The sequence below is a fragment of the Danio rerio genome, chromosome 20 (assembly GCF_052040795.2).
Source record: "Danio rerio strain M-AB ecotype USA chromosome 20, GRCz13ab, whole genome shotgun sequence".
In the NCBI taxonomy this organism is placed as follows: Eukaryota; Metazoa; Chordata; class Actinopteri; order Cypriniformes; family Danionidae; genus Danio; species Danio rerio.
Window position 1 is genome coordinate 43,773,509 of NC_141040.1, and position 22,394 is coordinate 43,795,902.

General features: G+C 34.2%; 2 protein-coding genes across 3 annotated transcripts in view; both read right to left on the reverse strand.

Moving 5' to 3' along the window:
* Positions 1–9,588: 9,588 nt before the first annotated feature.
* On the reverse strand, positions 9,589–14,101 carry slc35d3 (solute carrier family 35 member D3). The gene is made up of 2 exons (XM_087298550.1): positions 13,503–14,101; positions 9,589–11,228 (listed from the first exon to the last, which is right to left on the reverse strand). Exons 1-2 carry the CDS (start codon positions 13,936–13,938, stop codon positions 10,405–10,407), a joined length of 1,260 nt encoding a protein of 419 aa, XP_087154676.1. The 5' UTR covers positions 13,939–14,101; the 3' UTR covers positions 9,589–10,404.
* A 2,553-nt stretch (positions 14,102–16,654) lies between these two features.
* pex7 (peroxisomal biogenesis factor 7) overlaps positions 16,655–22,394 on the reverse strand; it is a 59,591-nt gene continuing 53,851 nt past the window's right edge. Inside the window, exon 10 of one of the 2 annotated variants that reach the window (XM_087296735.1) lies at positions 16,655–17,059. In XM_087296735.1, the coding sequence (XP_087152861.1) occupies positions 16,994–17,059 (66 nt within the window). In that variant the 3' untranslated portion in view covers positions 16,655–16,993. 2 annotated transcript variants of the gene reach the window in all.

Here is a 22,394-nt window from a genome sequence, read left to right on the forward strand (position 1 = left end):
ACAACCGCCAACTACTGTATTTTTCCACAGAGAAGCTCCGCCCACAATGCAAATCTGACCAATCACGTATCAGCTGACAGGAGAACGTTGGGACCACTGTCTGCACACGTTGTTGGAGGCATCGCGCAATCAAAGGGTAAGTTATTATTTTTAATAATGATTTCGGTTCAATACTGTTAGCTAAGTTAAGTTAGGTGGTCCTGTAGTTTTTATAGGAAACGGTTATGTATAAGAGTTATGTAAGAGCTGCTTTCTGTAATGTTATACGGCTTTAAAGGCACGATTTAACCCACTCGAAGCAAGCAGTTGTAATAGTATATTATAGTAAATATTATTAAGCTTTTTGAACCATACTATAATAAATTGTATTATACTGTTTATTTTGTAGCTAATACAACTTTCTGTTAATGAATGCAACCGCACACTTTAGTATTAACTATCATGAACATTAATAAATTGCAGTATTCGTTTCTATATATATATATATATATATATATATAGCTTTAATTTGATCAAATCAAAGTATAGCTGTCTAAAACTAAACATTCTAATTTATGCAAAACCTAATACATTTTTAAAATAGTTTAATTTCTTTCTAATTTATACATGTACATGTATTAAATCTGACTTAGGTCCACAACTTCCATCCTCTAACATGAGGATGAGGGAGACACTGTTCATCGCTCAGCTGAAGGTCCACATTGAGCATCCCATCCTCAGGGTGAAGCAACACAAGCTGGACAATCATCATCTCTCTCTATTACAGCGAGCATCAACCAGCTTTACACAATGGCTTGCATTCTGCCAGTTAGTAAAAGGCTTGAGCAAAAGATTAAAGAGGAGATAACATTTGATGGGTTATGATGAAGTTGCATTTATTCTTAATATAAACCTATTAACATATGATATAAACACTTATACTGTACATAATTTATTCAGTGTTGCCTGCACGGCAGGAATATAAAGTTGTTAATATAATAAACATTCATGTTTAATACATTAATATGAACATTTAAACATAATTAACAGAACAATTTGATTGAAAATTTGCACTGCACTAAATGTAAATATAAATAACTTTAGATACTTGCACTGCACTAATGTAAATATGCACCTTTTTGGCATAGAGAATTATGAGGTGCCACCTCCATCAAGTGTACCACCTCTGTTTTTTGACAAAAATCTGGCAATCACCCTCCGTCAGATTCCCACTGATGCTTAAGCACTGGCTGTATTTAATTGTACCTTTGCCTTTTTAATTAAGATAATGTTTTTGTTTTTTAAATAATTTACAAGAATAATGCAAAATGTGTTTGCTTCAAGTAGCAAAGATCTTGTGAATGGGATACCACCTCCAACTCATTTTGAACAAGGAAAACCCCTGGAATATTTCAATTCTAGTAATTAGACATTTGCACTGCAGTTATGTAAATATAAATAATTTGACAAATTAATACTATATTAAACAATTATTAAATTTAAAATTGTGTGAGTGTGTTTTGTTCAAATAGGTAGTCATCTTGGCAGGTAAAAATAAAAATGATAAAAATAAAAACGGTCAGCTTCCTCTCGAATGGTCTGAAACATTTTGATGTCTTTGTAGATGAGCTGGATCATCATGCCATTTTGAGCATAAATAACATCTACTGAAGCTAGCTATGCATCTGCTGATCTCTCCCGTCACTCCATCATTACAGGAAACTGAGAAATAACCTATAGTTAGTAACGTTCATAGTTAAATATGGATTTAAAGGACACAATGCACGCAAAGATGTAAACAGATAGACGGATAAATGGATTGAAGGACGGACGGATAGATTAGAAAAAAACATTATGCAGCATTACCCGACCACTTATTGATGCATGCCTCATGGAGAACAGTTGAACTCATTGGTGAACTCACCGGTGATGCAGTTTGACCAATAGCTGAGCGATGTTAAACTCACCATTGAATGGAAGTCAAGTTGACTGAAGTATATTCTTATTTACAGTTATCTTGTCCCTGTTTACAGACATTTTTCATGAACAAAACAAAGAAAACAGCGATAATAGGCGTAAGCCAGGTTTAAAAAATTGCGTTGACATCTATTGGTAATTATACGAGGCTTTGAGCGTCTCCATATGACGCCTCAAGGCAACCCCTTGAAAGTAATGGAATTCCTTTTGCATCGGTATAGTGATGCTAAGGGGCACCTTCAGCGTCCTCATACTGCTGCGCAAGGTGCTCCACCATGCTTTAGATTTTGACGCCTTCAGGGTGGGAATGGGTTGGTTGTGCGGTAGGATGCCGAATTCGAAAAATAGAAAACTGAACTTTTACTGTACACCACACTGCTTTTAATGCCAATCGCAGACGTCTTTGGCTAAAAGGGAGCTGAATGGAGTGAGGACCTAATTAAAAATGCTCGACTCTGCAGTTCTAATTTCAAATCAGGTAAGTTCACATTATGCAGCTGAATCATACACATTACTCGTTTTTGATTGCAGCAAAAACAGTTAAATATGGTGAATTAAACTGCGAACACTGAATGCCAAGAATGAAATGTAAAAATGTAAATTCACATACCCTGCCGTACAGGTGCAGCTCGCTGTTAGAATGCAGTTGTTTTGCTTGTTGATAATTACCCAGGCTTTGCATAGCTCCATCTTCTTTTCTTGTCCTTGCTTGGCTAGGCAGAACATCAGTTTTTAGCACTACAAAGTTTTGAATGTGGTGATCATGGAACATTATTTCTTGCACATGACCACACAGAACAAAACTGTTGCCATCCAAAGACTTGTAGACCTTTAACTTCTCTCTTGTAAAATCACTTGGAGTTTCAGTGAGATAGTTGTATATTTGGGGTTGGATGCTCGACCATTTCGTCTTATCCAATATCCATTGGGAGGGTGCTATCGCAAATGGACTTGTCAGATGAACGCCGCTCACTTTAACGTTAATTTTGCAGAATAACTGTGCTTAATACTGGGTGACGAGCTGTTATAATACGCTGAAAGCATTATGTAAATAATATATATAAATAATATGTAATCAATATAACTTATCTCTAATACAATAACAAACTGTGTACCATGTCGAATGTCATTCCCTCGATGTAAATGCTAGCGCTCCTGTTTTTTTTCTGCAACCTCGCTGCGTGTGCATCCTGAATAACATTGAAAGGCCTAAAAATAAGTTATCCAAGTATTTTCTTTAACATCCTTTGTCCTTTAACAGGCCTCTAGCATCTGGCAACGGGACCACCAATAAAAACTATAGTATTTGGGTTAATTATGGTACTTATACATTCTTGGGGAATGTTGATTCATGTAAACCGTCCATTGTGGCCCCCACCGATTAACATAGCCTCCAGTTTTCTGGTCGGTTGTTTTGGCATTTCAGTCGGGCTTTGGATAGTTTTTGGGCATGAATCTGTCAGCTACATCTGGCAACACTGTTTCTGTGTGGAGTTTGCATGTTCTCCCTATGTTTGCATCCTCCGGGTGCTCCACAGTCCAAAGACATAGGTGAATTGAATGTATGTGTGGATGTTTCCCAGAACTGGGTTGCAGCTGAAAGAGCATCCGCTGCGTAAAGCATATGGTGGATAAGCTGGTGGTTCATTCAGATGTGGCGACCCCTGATGAATAAAGGGATTAATGAAGGAAAAGGAATGAATAACGTTCAGCGGGTATTTTATGGCTGCATTTCACTTAACGGCCACTGGAGGGGCTAATAAAGGGTTTTTGAATCCTCCATATGTGACAATGTATCACAAAACCAGTCTGGTCAATTGTTAGAAATTGAAATGTATGCACCATCTAAAAGATGAATAAAAAGCTTTCCAAGAGTTCTTAATATAGGAAATCTGAAAGTTGAAAAAATCTAAATATTGAGAGAATCCCCTTTGAAGTTGTACAAATTAAGATGCATATAGTAACAAATAGAGTTGATCCGATAAACAATATTATATCAATTCGAACTGCAATAAAAATCATGTCAATAGTAATGATAAGCTCTGGACTTTTTTACTCTGTATTGATCTACACAGCAGAATTGTGCAACAATGAGAATCTAAAAGTGTGTTGATATTAGAGAAGCACCGAAAATATGTTATGCCATTTAATGGACCCTCTAATTTTTGTGGCTTCAGTCATTGTTGGGGTGCTCTTTTAACAACTTATATCGAAATATATATTGCTATTGTTCAACATGGAACATAATTATCGCATTTTTGCCATATCGCCCAGCCCTAGTAACATTTACATTTTAATATATTTATGGAAGGAAATTTACAAACTGTCTTCATGTAACAATATTTAATGCTCTAATGATTTGTGGCAATTAGCATAAAATAAAAATCAACAATTTGGACAAATACAATGAATTGTTGACTATACCCAGGGTATCCAGGGTTACATACAGACTCTCAAAAGGCAATTAAGTAAAGATATGTAAATCACTAATATCCAAGAAGTAACTTTGCTGATTAAAGTAAATGAAAAGAAAGATCCAAGTAGAAGCATGCGCCATAAATCAGAAGTGACTCAAATACCTTACATTTCTTTTTGAAACTCAAGTTAAATAAACCTAAAAACAGTTGAGGTCAAAAATATTAGCCTCCCTGAATTAAAAGCCCCCCTTGTTTATTTTTCCACAATTTTTATTTAACAGTGAGAAGATTTCTTCAGCACATTATTAAACATAATAATTTTAATAACTCATTTCTAATAACTGATTTATTTTATCTTTGCCATGATGACAGTAAATAATATTTGACTAGATATTTTTCAGGAAACTTCTGAAAAAATAGATTAAAGAGGCTAATAATTTTGACCTTAAAATGGTTCATAAAAAATTAAAAACTTCCTTTATTCTAGCTGAAATAAAACAAATCATACTTTCTTCAGAAGAAAAAATATTATCAGTGATGCTGTGAAAATTTCTTGCTCTGTTAAACAGCATTTGGGAAATATTTAAAAAATAAAGAAAAGTTCCAAAGGGGGCTAATATTTCTGACTTTAACTGCATATATTACATACAGATCATGCATTCTTTTCAACTGAATATCATATATTTAGAGGAAACTATTGTATTGCCATTATAGTCTAAAGAACAATCTGTCCTGTAAATATCTGTTTGACGACTGGACCTTAAATTAAACGGCCATAAATCATATCAAGAACAATAACATAAAGCCAAACAAATGCTTTATGAAAAGCCATGTGATCAGTACATCATGATAAAGCACAACTTTTTAATTTTTTTTTCCTGCACATGGCTTCAAGCATGACATTAACTTTTTATACGTTTGGCTCTGAGGGCTTGAGAGCCGTATTGTCTGGCAAATTGTCTTTTTGTACTCTGCCTGGAGCAAAATGAAGGAGATAATGCGCTATACCGTGCCATCTATTATAGCTGAAAAATCATAACAAGAGCACCTGGTACTCAAGAGAACTTTATTTGCCTTTTATTCATTCAACGTCAGCCAAAGATGACTTTAAATGGAAGAAAGCCACTGAAAGTTCTCTAGTAAACCTCTTGTTCTGCGTTTCAATGCAAGCAGATAGCACTGTTCCGAGTATAAATCATAAAGTATAAACCATTCAAGTCATTTAAGGCATCAAACATAATAAACAATACTAACACAAACTGAAAAATGAGGTATGCTGTGTGGATTTACTGTGTGGATTTACATGTAGTTTTCTTTATGTTTTGCAATTTTAGTGGTTGATCTAAAGGTCTGCTTTTGCTGATAGTAACCCTTTCAAATGCATTCAACACGAGCTCAATAGATATTGATTCCAGTGTAAAGCAGTGGCTCTCAGTATGCCGATTTTGGAAACACTTTATAATCAGGCTGCATTAGTTCATGTTATTAATGTATTTACTAACATGACAAAACATTACCGTCAGTGGAAAAAAGGGTTGTTCATTGATCATGTTAACTCACAGTGCATTAACTAATGCTAACAAACATGATATTAGATTTGAATAACACATAAGTAAATGTTGAACTGCTATTAATAAATAAACATAAGTATTTTTCATTATTAAAGTTAGTAAAAAAAAAATGAACTAATGAAACCTTGTGAAAGTGTGATCCAGACAGCCAGGGACGGACTGGGACTAAAAATCTGCCCTGGCACTATAACCACACCAGCACACATTACCATACTGACACAGTCCCACCCACGGACATTCACTACTTATATTAGTGAGGACACAAAACATTTTTACATATTCATTTTCTTTTTAGCTTATTTCCTTTATCAATCAGGGCTTGCCACAACGGAATGAACCGCCAACTTATCCAGCATATGTTTTACATCCATACAAAAAAAATTTTAAGTTAATTTTATGTGTTTGGCAGCGTCTGATTTTTTGCTTTTTCTGAGCTTTGATAGGGTCGGCCTATCTCGAAACCAGCCAGCTGTTGCCGATTGGGCCAAATGCTTAACATTTATTATTAACACTATTATTGTTATTATCATTATCATATTCACATCTTGCAAGAGATAAAAGCTGCCTGCATGTAAAAACATTACATATGAATATAAAATATACAAAAAAACAACATATAAAAAATTGACCAGCCCACATTTAAAAAATGGTCTGGCCCTTCTGGGATTTGCCAGAATTGCCAGATGGCCAATCCACCCCTGGATCCAGATATTTGAAATGAACAGGGGCAACCAAACTCCAAATTTGAATAACAATTAATATTTTTATATGCTGAAATGCCCAAAAACTAAAATGAAACTGTATTTATCCCATTTAAGGTCATCATTTGTCTATTTTTAATTCTTTATTTTAAACAAAGCAATCTCAAGCTGTCCGTTTTGGCATCTGCATAATTTGGCTAAATTCTGTAAATAATAATTTATATATATATATATATATATATATATATTAATAGAGGACACTCTACAGTTTGACAAATATTGCTGCTGTTGGGCAACATAATGTACTTTTGAGGCTTTTGTAGTTGTAGTAGAATAATGTAGTTGTTTAGAATGTAACTATGCAGTTTATTTTTAAGGTTAGTGCCTATATTAAAATGCTTATCATTTCTGAGAGGTGCGTTGGCGAAAAATTTGCCTGTTCTTGAGCAAAGACGGTTGACAATGTTCATCCTCAAGATGGAAGCAGAGACAGCTTAATAAGCCCTAAGAGAAAACCAGTGTAATTTCAAACTACAGCTGATCAAATCATAATTAAACAGGTAAATGACTTTCTAGGTCTCTCTAAATGCCTCTTTTGTATGTTGTAGTGCCTTATTTATACCATAGTAATATTGTGATCTTCCGATTGCAACAGAGAAATACTGCAAAATCTTTGTAGACTCGCATTTCATGCCATTCAGGCTTATATACTTAAAATGTGAGCAAAATCAGCTGTTTTATCATCACTATAGACATTACGCTAGAGAATTTTTCAAATACTAGCTCTAAAGTGACGTTGGTGAATGAGCAACGGCTTCTGCTGTTCTGATGTCAGCTGCAGATGTGAATGGATAGTTGAAGAAAGTAGTTCTTCCTACAAAAAGCTTTTGAGACTCTCCGTGTTTGGTTTTATTTTTTATACACACGATTGTTGCACAAACGCAATATCACACTTGTAGAAGTGCAATGTAGCTGTATATAATCACGGCCACATCGCACTGCTACTCGTGTGATATAGCTCATATATAGCAATGTTTTCTCCTCCTATTAATTATAATAAATTGGATTTTCCCTGCTGTCAGAACAGAACTGTATTCTATTTCTGACTAGAAACACTGATATAATGTATGTCAGATGGTTTGTAGTAAAAAAGAGATTTTTAGATGCTAAAACAGTTGTTGGTGACGTCATCAAAGATGATACACAAAGCTCACAATTTTGATTTAAAATCACTTTAAATTAATTGTGCATAATACATGCAAACGAGGGAAATTTGACAGCTCCAATTTAAGAGTTGCATTCGTAGACAAATCACAGATTATATACAGGCACAGATTCTACGTGCATAGAAACATAAATCATCATTCAAAAATAAAAATTAAAAAAACACCTCATTTGATTAAAGGGACAGTCCAGGCAAAAACTCTGTCATTACTTACAGCGGAAGACAAAATTATTGGAACATTTATTTTTTTAAACATATTTCCCAAGAGCTGTTTAATGGAGAGATCTTTTTCAACATATTTTAAAAAGTAACAGTATTAATAATTAATTCTGACTTTGCCATGATGAAGTGCAATAAAAATGAAATACAGTAGAAAAATTCCCTTGCTCTGTTAAATATCACTTGGGAAATATCTAAAAACGAATTAAATTTTCACAGGAAGGCTAATAATTTAGATTTCAACTGCAATCTTAGTTGTTTATACAATTCTTCTTCTACAAAACTGATATTATGAGGAATGTTGGTAAACTAACCAAACAAATAAATACTGCCAAAACAGTACCAGCATTCTTCAAAATATCCTTTCCTGAGGAAATAATTGCATATAGCTCATCTTGTGAGCTCCAGACCAAAAAATCAAACACATTTGGAACAACACAACTACTTTTTGAGTGAACTATCCCTTATTACATGCACTGGAAACAAAAAAGTCATCTCAAAATTGTGAGGCAACTTGCTGCAGAGCTCTTTTGAGTTTACTCACCTTTAATCCCAAGTACTGCACTTGACTCGATTAAAGTTGAGTAAAATCAAAAAATGTCCTGAAGCTGGTCGCTTTAAAATTTTAGATTGAGTCAACTTTTTTATTTTACAGTGTGGTTTCTCAATCTCGGTCCTGGAGGTCTGGTGTCCGGGGGATTTTAGCTTCAACCAGCCTCAACACCTGCAAGGATGTTTCTAGAAAGCCTAGTAAGAGCTTGATTAGCTAGCCCAGGTGTGTCTTATTAACGTTGGAGCCAACATCTGCAGGACACCGGACCTCCAGGACCACGATTGAGAACCCCATACCTTATTAAAATATTTGTTTTATTTTAAAGTCATCCTAAAATAAACTTTTATTTCAAGTCAATAAATCAGCACATCTGTTATTTAAAGGTGCAGTATGTAAGTTTGACAGTCAGTGGTTGAACTAGGTATCGCATTCCTGGATCAAAACAACCGCAAGCACAGGTTGCCAGATTAAGGACAGAGGAGCGAGTGTAGTGATTGAGCCTAAAAGCTGATTTAAATCATGTTCTTTATAAAAACGACGACACATGAAAGAAGGAATATCGTTCATATTAAAAGGAGTTTTTGTTCTAACCAACACCTTCAATTGATATATTAGAAACGGCTTCAATTTCTTGCACCTGAACAACAGAAAACTGACAAGGATCACCTCAGGTACACCTCATGTGCCTCATTATTCAGTGTTAAATGTTAATAATGCGAGTTTGAATGCCATTTTACATGACATGTATTGCCATGTACTGAAAGGAGCAGCAGATAGTTCACTTCAGATCATGAAAATCAAATAAACCGTCTAAAACTGAACTTTAAAACTGTGAAATAATGCAATCCAACGCATATCAGTGATTCAGCATCTACATTTAATAATTATAATAATTTATATTAATAATAATTTATTAATAATAATTTAATAATAACCTTTTCGTGAGTGAGTGTTTATTCTGTGCATCTAAATGGCTGTGTTTGAATTTCTGTTGTGTTTCATCTGATGCGAACAGCCAAATTGCTTATCACTGCAAATCTCTTCACATAGCATGTTGTCAGGACACAGGGTTACGTTGTAACCTGCTCACTTAATGTTTAAGCTAGTATTATTAATAATATTTGCTAATTAATAACCTCATGTGGAACTCTGAATCTGCATCTCATTTTGGAGTCTACTACTGTCCACCAGAGGTCGCATTTCAGTCACGAGCGCATGCTTTGAGAGCCTTTCTGAAAGACTGAATGAATGAAATACGCGGTTTTCCACCAAGGTAACCCGGGGTGCTGAAATATAATTGGCTAAACTGGCATTGGGTAGGTTAAAAGAACCAAAACAAAGGCAGCAATCCAGCCTGAAATGCACAATTTCAAAGCAGAATATCTGACTTCAGCATTGTTTTTTAAATAAACAAGAATGTTGACTTGGCATGTTTCTTAAATATCTGCAAACATATTATGTTATTTTTATGCTTTAGAAAAGTCAAAAACATACATACAGCACCTTTAAAGTCATCCTAAAATAAAAAGCTCTTTTATTTTAAGTCAATAAATTGGCACATCTGTTATTTAAGACTCCTCAGTGTCATATAATCACACTCCCTCTCAACGAACAAACAGACAACACCATTATTTTCATATAAAAAATAAGCAATGTTTTTCATAAAAGGATCATTTTCAGGAGAGAAAAAGGCAAACATCGTTCACACCATCAGTTTTGGACAATACCTAACATGCACGTCTGTCAAGCGTTAAACCTTTCATCAAGGACTTTGAACCTCCATGTTGTCGATTAAAGTGTCTTTCTTGAGGAACTTTAAGGTGCGAACGGATCTCCAAACCCCAACATAACTATCGCTCAGAGACAGTCTCGTGGGATCATCTGACGGGACGGCGGGCCGTTCTAATTCTATAGACTCTGCTACTTTATTTTCACGAATATGATTCTGGTCTGCTGATTCTGACAGGCCACCATTGGGAACATCTTCTGGGATATTTGAAGGAATCTCCATCGTATCTCCATCAGGCTTGGCTGGCTCCACATACGGTTCTCCTGGTAGTTCTCCATCCTTAGCGGACTCATCCATATCCTGGTAGGCTACCTTTTTTTTGGTTTCGAAATACTTCACCACACAGTAGGTGACGGAGCCGACGGTGTTGACTACCACGCCTGCCACAAACAGTTTGGTGGGCATCACGTCACTGAAGGCCAGCATGCCCACAGTGATAGTAGCTATGCTTTTGACCACTCCAACAAAACTGGTGGTGACGGCCGAGTTTATATAAGTACAGTGAAGCGTGGTGAAGTTCATCGCACAGCCAATGAGGATGCAGGTAACGAAGATACCAGTGATGAACGGGTTCTTCCAGCCTTCGTATGTCCACATATCAATAGCATCCATGCTTACAATGGAGCAGATGAAGAGAACAGGGGTAGCCACCACTGCAATGGTGTACTGCGCCGTGAGCGGCCCGTAATCACTGTCTGAACTCACTTTCTGGATGAGCACCAAGTAGGAGGCGTGGACGATCACAGCTAAAATGCCAGTCACGTAGCCGAAAGGGTCACCTGTAAGATCTCCAGCACCTGCAGGAAAATGGAGTTAAACAGGGACTGTATGCACCATGCATTATTTGTGGACTTCACAATATGCATGAGAGATATTTATGCTGATGCATCATGATTGGCTCAGAGTATTAGAAACAGCATATGATTATATTATGCTATAGCATGTAGGGATTAGTTTTTGTTTTTAAAAGTAGGTCAAAACTCATTCTTGATCATATTAGACTGACTGATATACTGCATAATAATGCTGAAAATTCAGCTTTACATCAGAAGAATAAATTATTGTTATTGTAATTATTGTATTCCTCACATTGCTTGGACAAAATGTCCCTACAAGTATAGCAATGCCAGTACATTTGGACCTTGAGGGGATTTTTTTGGTCCCTCAAAAGGGAAACTGCTCATAAATCATTTTGAAAGTGTAAAAACGGAGATTGTTTCCTGTGTGAGCTGGGTTTTAAGGTAGGGATACAGTATATAAAGTACAGTATACAAATCATAATAATAGGGAGCTGTACAAGTGTGTGCATTTATTCTCATAATTGCATAGCCAACAATAATAATAATAATAGCATAACCATCTGTATCATGGGGTTAAAAGGCAACAAATTATTATTATTATTTTTGCTGAAAACGTTGTAAGCCGATACACTATTTGTGACAACTGGCCCCAATAAATGAGAACGATCTTATCTTCCTGGCAACATGGTGTAGATTTATGACTATATTTAAAGGGCCTATATTTATTATTTATTATGGCAATTGCTACAGAAACTAGATATTTAAGTAAACACAACAAATACATATACTCGGTGTGTTGTCTATTTTTTCATTACTAAATTTTAAGTGAACTATCCCTTATTTGTATATTTGGTTTTATTTTAAAGTCATCAGAAAAAACAGGATATTTGCATTAACTATACAGTATATTTGCTATAAAGATTAAAATAAAGTAAAAACACAACAAAAATGTATACAATGTAAAAAATGCTGGGTTCCACACAATTTCTTGTTGTCACAACACAAATAAATCGAGTTCTCTTAATTGTTTTTACAAATTTAAGTAGATTGAACAAGAATTGTGTTGATTCAGCTCATTATAAACAAGTAGTTTGAAAAATTTTGTCGTCTATTTTCATTTCTCAATTTTGAGTGCATTATCCCTTATTAGTATATCTATTTTATTTTAAAGTCATCTTAAAATACAGGATATTTATTTTAGCTATTTGCTATAAGGATTCAAATAAAGTAAAAACACAACAAAAATTATGTAAAAACACTGTAAAAAATTCTCTATTCCACACAATTTTTTCATGTTGTCACAACATAAATAGATTGAGTTAGCTTAATCACTTTTACAAATTTAAGTGGAATGAACAAAACAATTGTTGTCCCCAAAACCCCTAAGAATTGTGTTGGTTCAGCTCCTTTTAAAGAAGTAGTTTGAACAAGCAGCTAAAGTATTTTTTCAGTGCACTCATTATTTTGTCATATATTTTTCATTTCTAAATTTTAAGTAAACTATCCCTCATTAGTATATTTGTTTTATTTTAAAGTCATATTAAAATACAGGATATTTCTTTTAACTATATATTTGCTATAAGGATTAAAATAAAGAACAAAAAAAATCTATACTTATTATGTCATTTATTTTTCATTTCTAAATTCTGAGTGAACTATCCCTTAATATTATATTTGTTTTATTTTAAAGTCATATTATAATAAAGGATATTTCTTTTATTTGCTATAAGGAATAAAATAAAGCAAAAGCACAAAAAAAAATGTATACTTATAAGGCCTGTATGTTGTCTGTTTTTTTTATTTTGAGTGAACTATCCCTTATTATTATATTTGTTTTATTTTAAAGTCATCATAAAATAAAGGATCTTTATTTCAACTATATATTGGCTATTAGGATTAAGATAAAGTAAAAACACAATAAAACATATGCTCCTTATGTCGTCTATTTTTCAGTTGTAAATTTTGAGTGAACTATCCCTTAATAGTATATTTGTTTTATTTGGAAATCATCGTAAAATAAAGGTTATTTTATATTAACTATAATACTATAATTTGCTATAATAATTAAAATAAAAACTAAACAAAAATGTATAATCATTATTATATCATGTACTTCTCACTTTATATACGCCTATATGATTCACTTTCTTTTTAACACTTTTCACAACGCTTTGCTTACATATTGTTGCACTTTCGTTGGTTCTATTGCTCCCCTGTGACTACTACCTTAAAAACAATCCTAAAACAGTTATTATCTTGTTATTTTCTCACCAGCCAGAGCTGCTCCTCCAGTGGTGATGAGGACCGCTGTGATGACTCCAGCTGACGGGATCCCGTTCTTCAACACACACACTCCAATCCCCAGCGTCACCAAGGGCAGGCATCGCTTAAACACCACATACATGGGCAAACTCAGTCCCCTGAGAGACCACAGAGTCAACGTGGACTGCAAAGTTGCCAAAATACACACGCTCGCAAAAACTTTAACCAACTGTAGACTGAACGGAGGTATATCTATCTTGCCTAGTCTCCTCAGCACCTCTAGCGTGAGCGCCGCAGTGCCGCTGGTCAGACACTGAATTAAAGTCAGATACGTGAAGCTGTAGGTCGTGATAAGGAATTTTAGCAGAATATTTAGCGACCCCGAAAAGAATCCGTGAGCAACGGCGACGGTGATGCCCAGCATGCGTCCTTTGCAAACTTCCATGTCTCCGTTTGACCGGGGTTTCCCTGGGTCTCTGTGAGGCACTGCTGAATATTCACGTCCAGTGCGCTCTATCGCGTCATTCACACACACACGGGAGCGCGGGCGCGGGACAGGCGCAGATCCTCTACGGTCTTCCTTCTCTGTTCACTGATTGAATTGGAGTGAACTGCAGCCAATCCATTTACTTTCACGTACCTTACACTTTTAGCTCTCCGAGGAGCTAGTTCACAGTGGTCAAAATAATAAAAGCAGTGCGCATTTTAGATCTGCAAACACTAAACAAAACGAACTTTAAGTCTTAACGAATGCTCAGCTTTAAACACCTCAAATAAAACTGAATTACACTGGTCAAATAGATAAATAATAATGACAATTAAAAGGATAGTTCACCCAAAAATGAAAATTCTTTCATCATTTACTCCACTGGTTCCAATTCCATTACTTTCTTCTGTTGAACACAAAATAAGATACTTTGAAGAATGTTGAAAAGTAGCATCCACTGACTTTCATAGTTTCATAGCTTTGATTTTGGTGCTTTTGTTATGGCTTGATGTTTGAAAAACATATGCAAAGTCAAAAAGGTTCTGTTTGTGAGTAACAAACTGTCAGATCAATCTTGCCTTGACAATAAACACCTGCGTTACCTAAACATGAGAAGTACCGCTCCAGCACCTCTCATTATAAGCCCCTTTTACACAGTGATACCGGTAAATTCCAGAAGTTTTCCAGAACAACTTTACCACTAAATTCAAATTAGACTCACAATGGGGTTCAGTTTAATTAGTGGTCAATTCAAGTATGACAGTTTCAGCCCAATAAATCTTGCATTGACATCCTGAAATATGGCTATGGAATCAGTCTTCCAACATGGCTGTTTGATGAATAAAAAGCTACATAATGCATGAGATAGGGTTAAAAGTATTGATTTCAAACATGTTACACTCCAGAAACTTATCACCCCACTAACAACCCAAACATAATCTCTATTTTCTTTTTACTGAAATTTAAATCCCTTTTGTTTTAGCCAGGCAATATTTTTTTTCTACATTTTTTATACAGTAACACCTTTAAAAAAGCAAGCATGCAGTAAATGTTAAGTAAATTAGATTTTTTTTTGGGGTGAACTTTAATGCCTTTAACTCTTTGATAGGTACACTGCTACAGTAGATAGCACAATTTTTAGGTTTATGGAACATAGACAATTTTCTAAAGTTAAAGTTTGCATGACAAAATTCATGTTTACAATATCAAAGCCTTTATATCTGGCAGCTCTGGCATTTCAAGGGCATTTGGCTAATAACCAGCCATTAGAAAAACAGCCAGACCATGTACAACCTTATACTATATATATATATATATATATATATATATATATATATATATATATATATATATATATATATATATATATATATATATATATATTATATATATATACAGTTGAAGTCAGAATTATTAAACCCCCTCTGAATTTGTTATTCTGATTAAAATATTTCCCAATTGTTGTTTAACAGAGTAAGGAAATGTTCACAGTATGAATCATCATCAAATATGATCAGTCTGATCAGTTAAAGAAAAAAAAAAAACATTTTAAGGTAAAAATTATCCCCTTTAAGCGATATTTTTTCGATAGTCTATAGAACAAACCATCGTTATACAGTAACTTTCCTAATTACTCTAACCTGCCTTTAACCGAATTAACCTAGTTAAGCCTTTAAATGTCTTGAAAAAATCTAGTAAAATATTATTTACTGTCATCATGGCAAAGATAAAATAAATCAGTTATTAAAAATAAGTTATTGTTTAGAAATTTGTTGAAAAAAATGTCTTTGTTAAACAGAAATTGAAGAAAAGAATAATTTTAGGGGGGCTAATAATTCTGATTTCAACTGTATAAAATAAATATACTCATTTAATACTACAAGCTTATACATCCATATTGATGTTTTATTATACCTGTAAATGCTTCAAGAATTTGAAAACAATTTTAGCTCTAAATTTTGCTTGATCTCATCAATATTATACATTAACTAATTTATATATTTTTTTAATGCTGTTTTAGCACATTTACACAATTTTGATTGGTTAGGAAAAATGAGTCTATATGATTATAAAAACATACAAACTTTTTATGCTCAACAGTTCTCACTTTGAGATTGCTTGACACTATTAGCAGGTTTGGCATGCTGTGCCGGGAGAGAACCCTGAGCTCAGATATAATTGAGCTCAGGGCTCCCGCCTGGTCAATGAGCATATAAGGGGGTTTGAAATCAGGTAGGTCTCAAGAGCTACCCTTGGTAAAAGGAGTAAAAGGAGGAGATGGGGTGGAAGGGGGATTCTTCCTAAACAGAGTAGGGTGAAATAGGCCTATTTATGGTAGGCTTGAATCAATCTGTCAGGTTATTTCTGGTTACGGATGAGAGGCCAGACACGATCAACCATATCACATGCTCCTTTAGTAATTAGTTCATAAAATTAAACATTGTGCAACATTTTGGAAATTTTATTTAATGGTTACCTAAAACACCTACTATTAAGATACCTTACCTTAAAAAAAAAAAACTTACTTTATAAAAATGTTTAACATGGCATGCGTCTCAAACTTTGATATAATATTCACCTCTACAGCAATTTAAAATACCTTGAGCACAATTTGGTAGGCAGTACTCAGGAACCGGACTCACTACAAAATAACTGAACTACAAAATAACCGGAATTGATGAACTGCTCTTATTTATTAACACAAGTTTAACAAACCGGATTTAATCCATTAGAGAAAAACAACATACACCTACCACAAAATTATTAGACATCAATAAGGCACTCACCGTTTAAGGTAAACTCACTTTAGCTTGATTTTACACTCATCAAGCACTATAATAACATCACACTCCTAAAGGCGAGGTGTGAGATTCCAGCGCTCCCCCGGGTTCTGCTGTAACAGCGTCATTAGGAAAACTGCAGTGAAATCTTGGCAAACTCTGCACCTGTGATTGAAATGGAGCCGTGATTCCCTTATGTCCTGCAGAAACCTCAGTACATGGTGAACGGGTTTCTACACCGCAGCCAGAGATGAAGGACTGAACACTTTCACAGTCTCGTCCCAGGAGCAGTCCACAACCTGAGAAAAAAACACCACAGTCACACAGTTAGCTTCAGGTATTATAACATGTCAGGCAACACAAATAGTTATGAATATAATGAGAAATTAAAATTTTCTTAGTCTTTTTTTAGATTTTAGGAATTCTTTTCTACTTTTATAGACACAAAAATTATTAAATCCATTGTTAAAATAAAAAGTAGAGGACTTTGAAGATAATTTAACTTAATAAATGTGTAATCCTCACTGAGTGGACAATATTCTATTATTTGATTTGATTCTGCAACACACCATTATTTCAGCTTTACTAAACTATAATGTAGAAAGAAAGAAAATACTGTAATTACATGTTGAAAAACAATCATAAATATGACAAAAGACATGAAAGTTTGATTCCAAAATCTCAATAAAAGCTTTAAAAGAAGAACATATGACACAACACTAATAAGAAAGAAAGAGATTGCCATAAATGTACTGACTTTTTAGCATTTTTAATTGAAACTCTTCTTAAAAATGTTCTTCTACAAAAAAATGGTAACACTTAACAATAAGGTTCATTAGTTAATGCATTTACTAACATGAACTAAACATGAACAACACTTGTACAGCATTTATTAATCATAATTGAACATTTACTAAAGCATTATTAACATCCAAGTCCATGCTTGTTAACATTAGTTAATGCACCATGAGTTAACATGAACTAACAATGAACAACTGTATTTTCATTAACTAACGTTAACTAACATGAACAAATACAGTAGTAAATGTATTGTTCATTGTTTGTTCATGTTAGTAAATGCATTAATTAACATTACCTAATGAACCTTATTGCAAAGTGTGACCAAAAAAATGTTGTCAAACAAAACACAACAATGATGATTTCACTGCAAGTCACAATACATAAATGAATACAAAAGTCCTTCTCAATTAAACTGGTACTGAAAAACAAATAAAAAAGATTTCTATTCATATGATGCTTGAAATGCACAATAATAATGTTCGGCCAACAAATAGTTTCTTTTGATGCTGCTTCAAAGCCTTTATAAAGCATATACACAAAAATTGCTACTATAGCACAACAAAGACCCACTGTCATTTCCTCATTATAAATCATAACAGTAGAATCAAACCAGAATAAGGGCAGCTGACATAACATCTGTATATAAAAACAAAATCTGTATCAAATTACACACCTGTGTACAAATAAAGCACCAAACCTACAGAAGTGTTTTTGGACTGTGATCTACACATATGCTCATTGATTTAAAGAATGGACTCTTTTCACATTCCGGGTTTCTCAGTAGGGGTTTTTGTCATTGTTGGGTAAACTAAGAGCACAGTGAATGGGAGAGTACAACAAATATATTTTTACAATCGTATTTGGTGATATAATAAAAGAAAAGCTCCAAAATGGTGTTATCAAGACTTTCAGAAATAGGGAAAAATTGTGTGAGACTGATAGCGGCTGATAGATGCTGTTTTAGAAATGCCTCACACAATCCGTAGTTTGATACAAAGATGATATACATACATATAAATATACATTAAATAAAAAATGTAAGAATTTAAGATGCTGATGACCGTTAAATGAATCGTGAAAAGGCTTGTTTAAATGTCAAACATTACGTTTCAAGTATAGTATATTTTGAACAAAATCGGTTTTAATACATCTTAAAATAATTTAACCCATTTCAACCACCTGGTTGAACTTTTTTTTATAAAACTATAAAGTGGTTTTTGCGATTTGGATCTTCCGAGTGGTGTCAGAAACACTATTTAAAAATCAGATTTCTTGCAATTTTACATTTATTTATGGTTACTACAAGGTTTTACCCATTTGTCAAATCCATTTAATCATTTAAAATACAATAAAATGTAGTATGATTGCTTATTGTTTTACACATTTTAATAAGCACAGGTCAGAAAAAAAAAAATCTGTTTCATTTTTACTACTGTATATGTTGTGCTGTATGCCATGGACATTATATATATTGTTTTTAACAAAAAGATTTAAATAGACAGTATAGTTGCATTGAGGACGACTTTAACAAAAAACCAAGGCAAGTTTGACATAAAAAAAAACTTTGTTGACAAACCCACATAACTGTAGTCTAGTTTAGTATTTTATTAAAAGTACAATAAGTATTTCTACCTCAAATGGCCATTATCAATTACAAAAGGCATATTATTTCAGTGTAGACATTTTTCATACATTTTTCATATGTTTAAAATATATATACAAATTAGGCAATGCCTACATTTTTTTTTGTATGCATGGAAACGTATATTGGTGATTATTTTTAAATTAGTTATCCAAAATAATATTTCCAAGTGTATTGGAAAAAAGACAATGTAATAATTTCTAAAATTCACAACAAATTATTTTTCAGTTCAATTCAATTCACCTTTATTTATATAGCGCTTTTACAAAGTAGATTGTGCCAAAGCAGCTTCACATAAAAGATTACAGTAACTTGAAACTGTGTAAGAGCAGTTTTCAGAGTTGAAGTACAGTCTCGTTCAGTGTGATTTAATTTTCACTGCTGAAAGTCTAAACACTGATGAGCAAATCTATTGATGCACAGCTCTACAGGCCCCAAACCATGTAAGCCAGTGGCGAGGAACAAAACTTCACCACGAAAGTGAAGGAAAAAAAAACCTTTAGAGTAAGCAGGCTCAGCTGGGCATGACCATTTCTCCTCTGGCCTTCTTGTGCAGAGCTGCAGTCTTTCAACTCATATTCTCAACAGTCAAATTTCAAAACATTTTTACTGTAGTAAAAAACCTTTGTTCTCTACTTGCCAGATGCAAAGCAAAGAAACTTCACTGACTTGTAGCTCTTATGCAATTACATATTGCAAAAAAGGCCATAAATATAACAAAAAAGATATCAAAGTTTGTTTCTAAAACGTCAACAGAAGCTTTAAATGAAAATATGACCCGACAAATATAATATCCAGTGGTTTCAGAATAACCGACTATTCTAGTGATTCTTGAATTCCTACAGTTGTAGTCTTATGTTAATATAGAATTATTAGCCTCACCCCAATACCGTGATGTCCTCTTCTTTCTAAAGTTGGAAAAAATTAGACTGTCTAGAGGTTCATCTAACCAGTTTAAGAAAGACTTTGGACCCATTTAGGAAATATATCCAAGAACAAGCCACATTAATATTTACCTTTTTATTTGTTGGTATGTATTTTTTTTCTCATTGTATGCGCTTAAGTTAATACTTTCTATACATTTTGAAATATAATTGTTTTGTTTTGTCTTGTTTTTTTTTTTTTTTTACTGTATTTTGCCATAAGTAATAAATAAAATTATAAAAATGAAATAAAAGATTAGCCTCGCTTGTATATTTCTTATACAAAAATACAGAAATTGGGGAGAATTTTTTTTTCAACACATTTCTGTACATAATAATTTTAATAAATAATTTCTAATAAATTATTTTTTTTTACCTTTGTCATGATGACAGTACATAATATTTTTCAAGATACTAGTCTTCAAGTGCAATTTAAAGGCTTAGCTAGGTTAATTAAGTAAGAGTAATAAGGCAAATCATTGTATAACGATGGCTTGTTCTGTAGACAATCAGAAAAAAAATATATATAATAAGGGGCTAAAAATATTGTCTATTCTATTATCTAAAATGGTTTTTAAAAATTAAAGAATTGTTTTTTCTAGCTTAAATAAAACAAATAAGACTTTCTCCAGAAGAAAACATATTATCACACTGTGAAAAATTATTTGCTTTGTTAAACCCCATTTGGGAAATATGTGAAAAAGAAAAAACATTAAAGAAAGGGGTAATAATTTTGACTTCAACTGTATATAAATCCACTTTTATAAATTAAATTTGATGAGGGCCCGCATACTGCATGAGTATACTGCATACAATTCAAATAAAAAAATCCCACTGTGATTCAACACACCAGCGCTTTCATATCCATATTACTATTAATACAATTTCAAAAGGCACAGTTAGCCCTATACGCAAAACTCCACTCAATATGAAAGTGATCTATCGATGCCCAAGCAAAGCTCCACTCCTCTTTATTGTGGTCCTTTCCTCCGTATCTCATTACTCCAGAGCCCGTGACTCACCCACTGAGGGAGAAAAGTGCTTCATTAATTACTTTACTGCAAAATGCACAACAGAGAGCCAGGAGAAGCAGACGCAGGAGTGAACGGGTGGTCAGCCGATAACACAAGAGTTCAATATAACTGGAGGCAGGAGAGCGAGAATGTGATCTGCAGCTCCGCTCTGCTTTTCTGAGAAACAATATCTGTTAAAGTACAGAATGCATGTCCTCTTCTGGAGAGACGTTTCAGCTGCTTGCCGGAGGTATATGATGTATCACCTGCTGTGGGTGGAGATGAAGTCGGAGCTGCGCTTTTGCTTGAGAACCGGTTATAGTATAATTACGACATCCAAAAGCTTCACTTTGTTTAAAGGCATAAAGACAGTACTGATGTTCAATGTGTGCACAAGAAATGACCAGAGGCGATCGATCAAATCCATGTGTACGAAACAAGGCTACAGAAGAGAGAGTTTTAGGAATGAGGGTTACTTTGTTTTTTAAGTACCAGTAATTAACCAATGTACACTCAACGGCCACTTTATTAGGTACACCGTACTAGTACCGGGTTAAATTCGCATTTGCCTTCAGAACTGCCTCAATCCTTTGTGGCATAGAACCGACAAGGTACTAGAATTTATTCCTTGAGATTTTGGTCCTTATTGACATGATAGCATCATGCTGTTGCTGCAGATTTGTAAACTGCATATCCATGATGCAAATCTCCTGTTCCACCACACCCTGAAGGTGCTCTATTAGATTTAAATCTGGTGACTGTGGAGGCCATTTGAGTACAGTGAACTCATGTTCAACAAACCAGTTTGAGATGATTCGCGCTGTATGACATGGTGCCTTATCCTGCTGAAAGTAGCCATCAGAACAAGGGAACACTGTGGTCATAAAGGGATGGACATGGTCAACAATACTCAGGTAGGCCCAAAGTGTGCCAAGAAAATATCCCCCACACCATGACACCACCAAAGCTAGCCTGAACCATTGATACAAGGCAGGATGGATCCATGCTTTCATGTTGTTGATATCAAATTCTGACCCTACCATCCAAATGTCGCAGCAGAAATGGAGACTCATCAGACCAGGCAACGTTTTTTCCAATCTTCTATTGTTCAATTTTGGTGTGCCTATGCAAATTGTAGCCTCAGTTTCCTGTTCTTAGCTGACAGGAGAGGCACCCAGCCATGTCTACATGCCTAAATGTATTGAGTTGCTGCCATGTGATTGGCTGATTAGGAAATTGAGTTAAATGAGCCTAA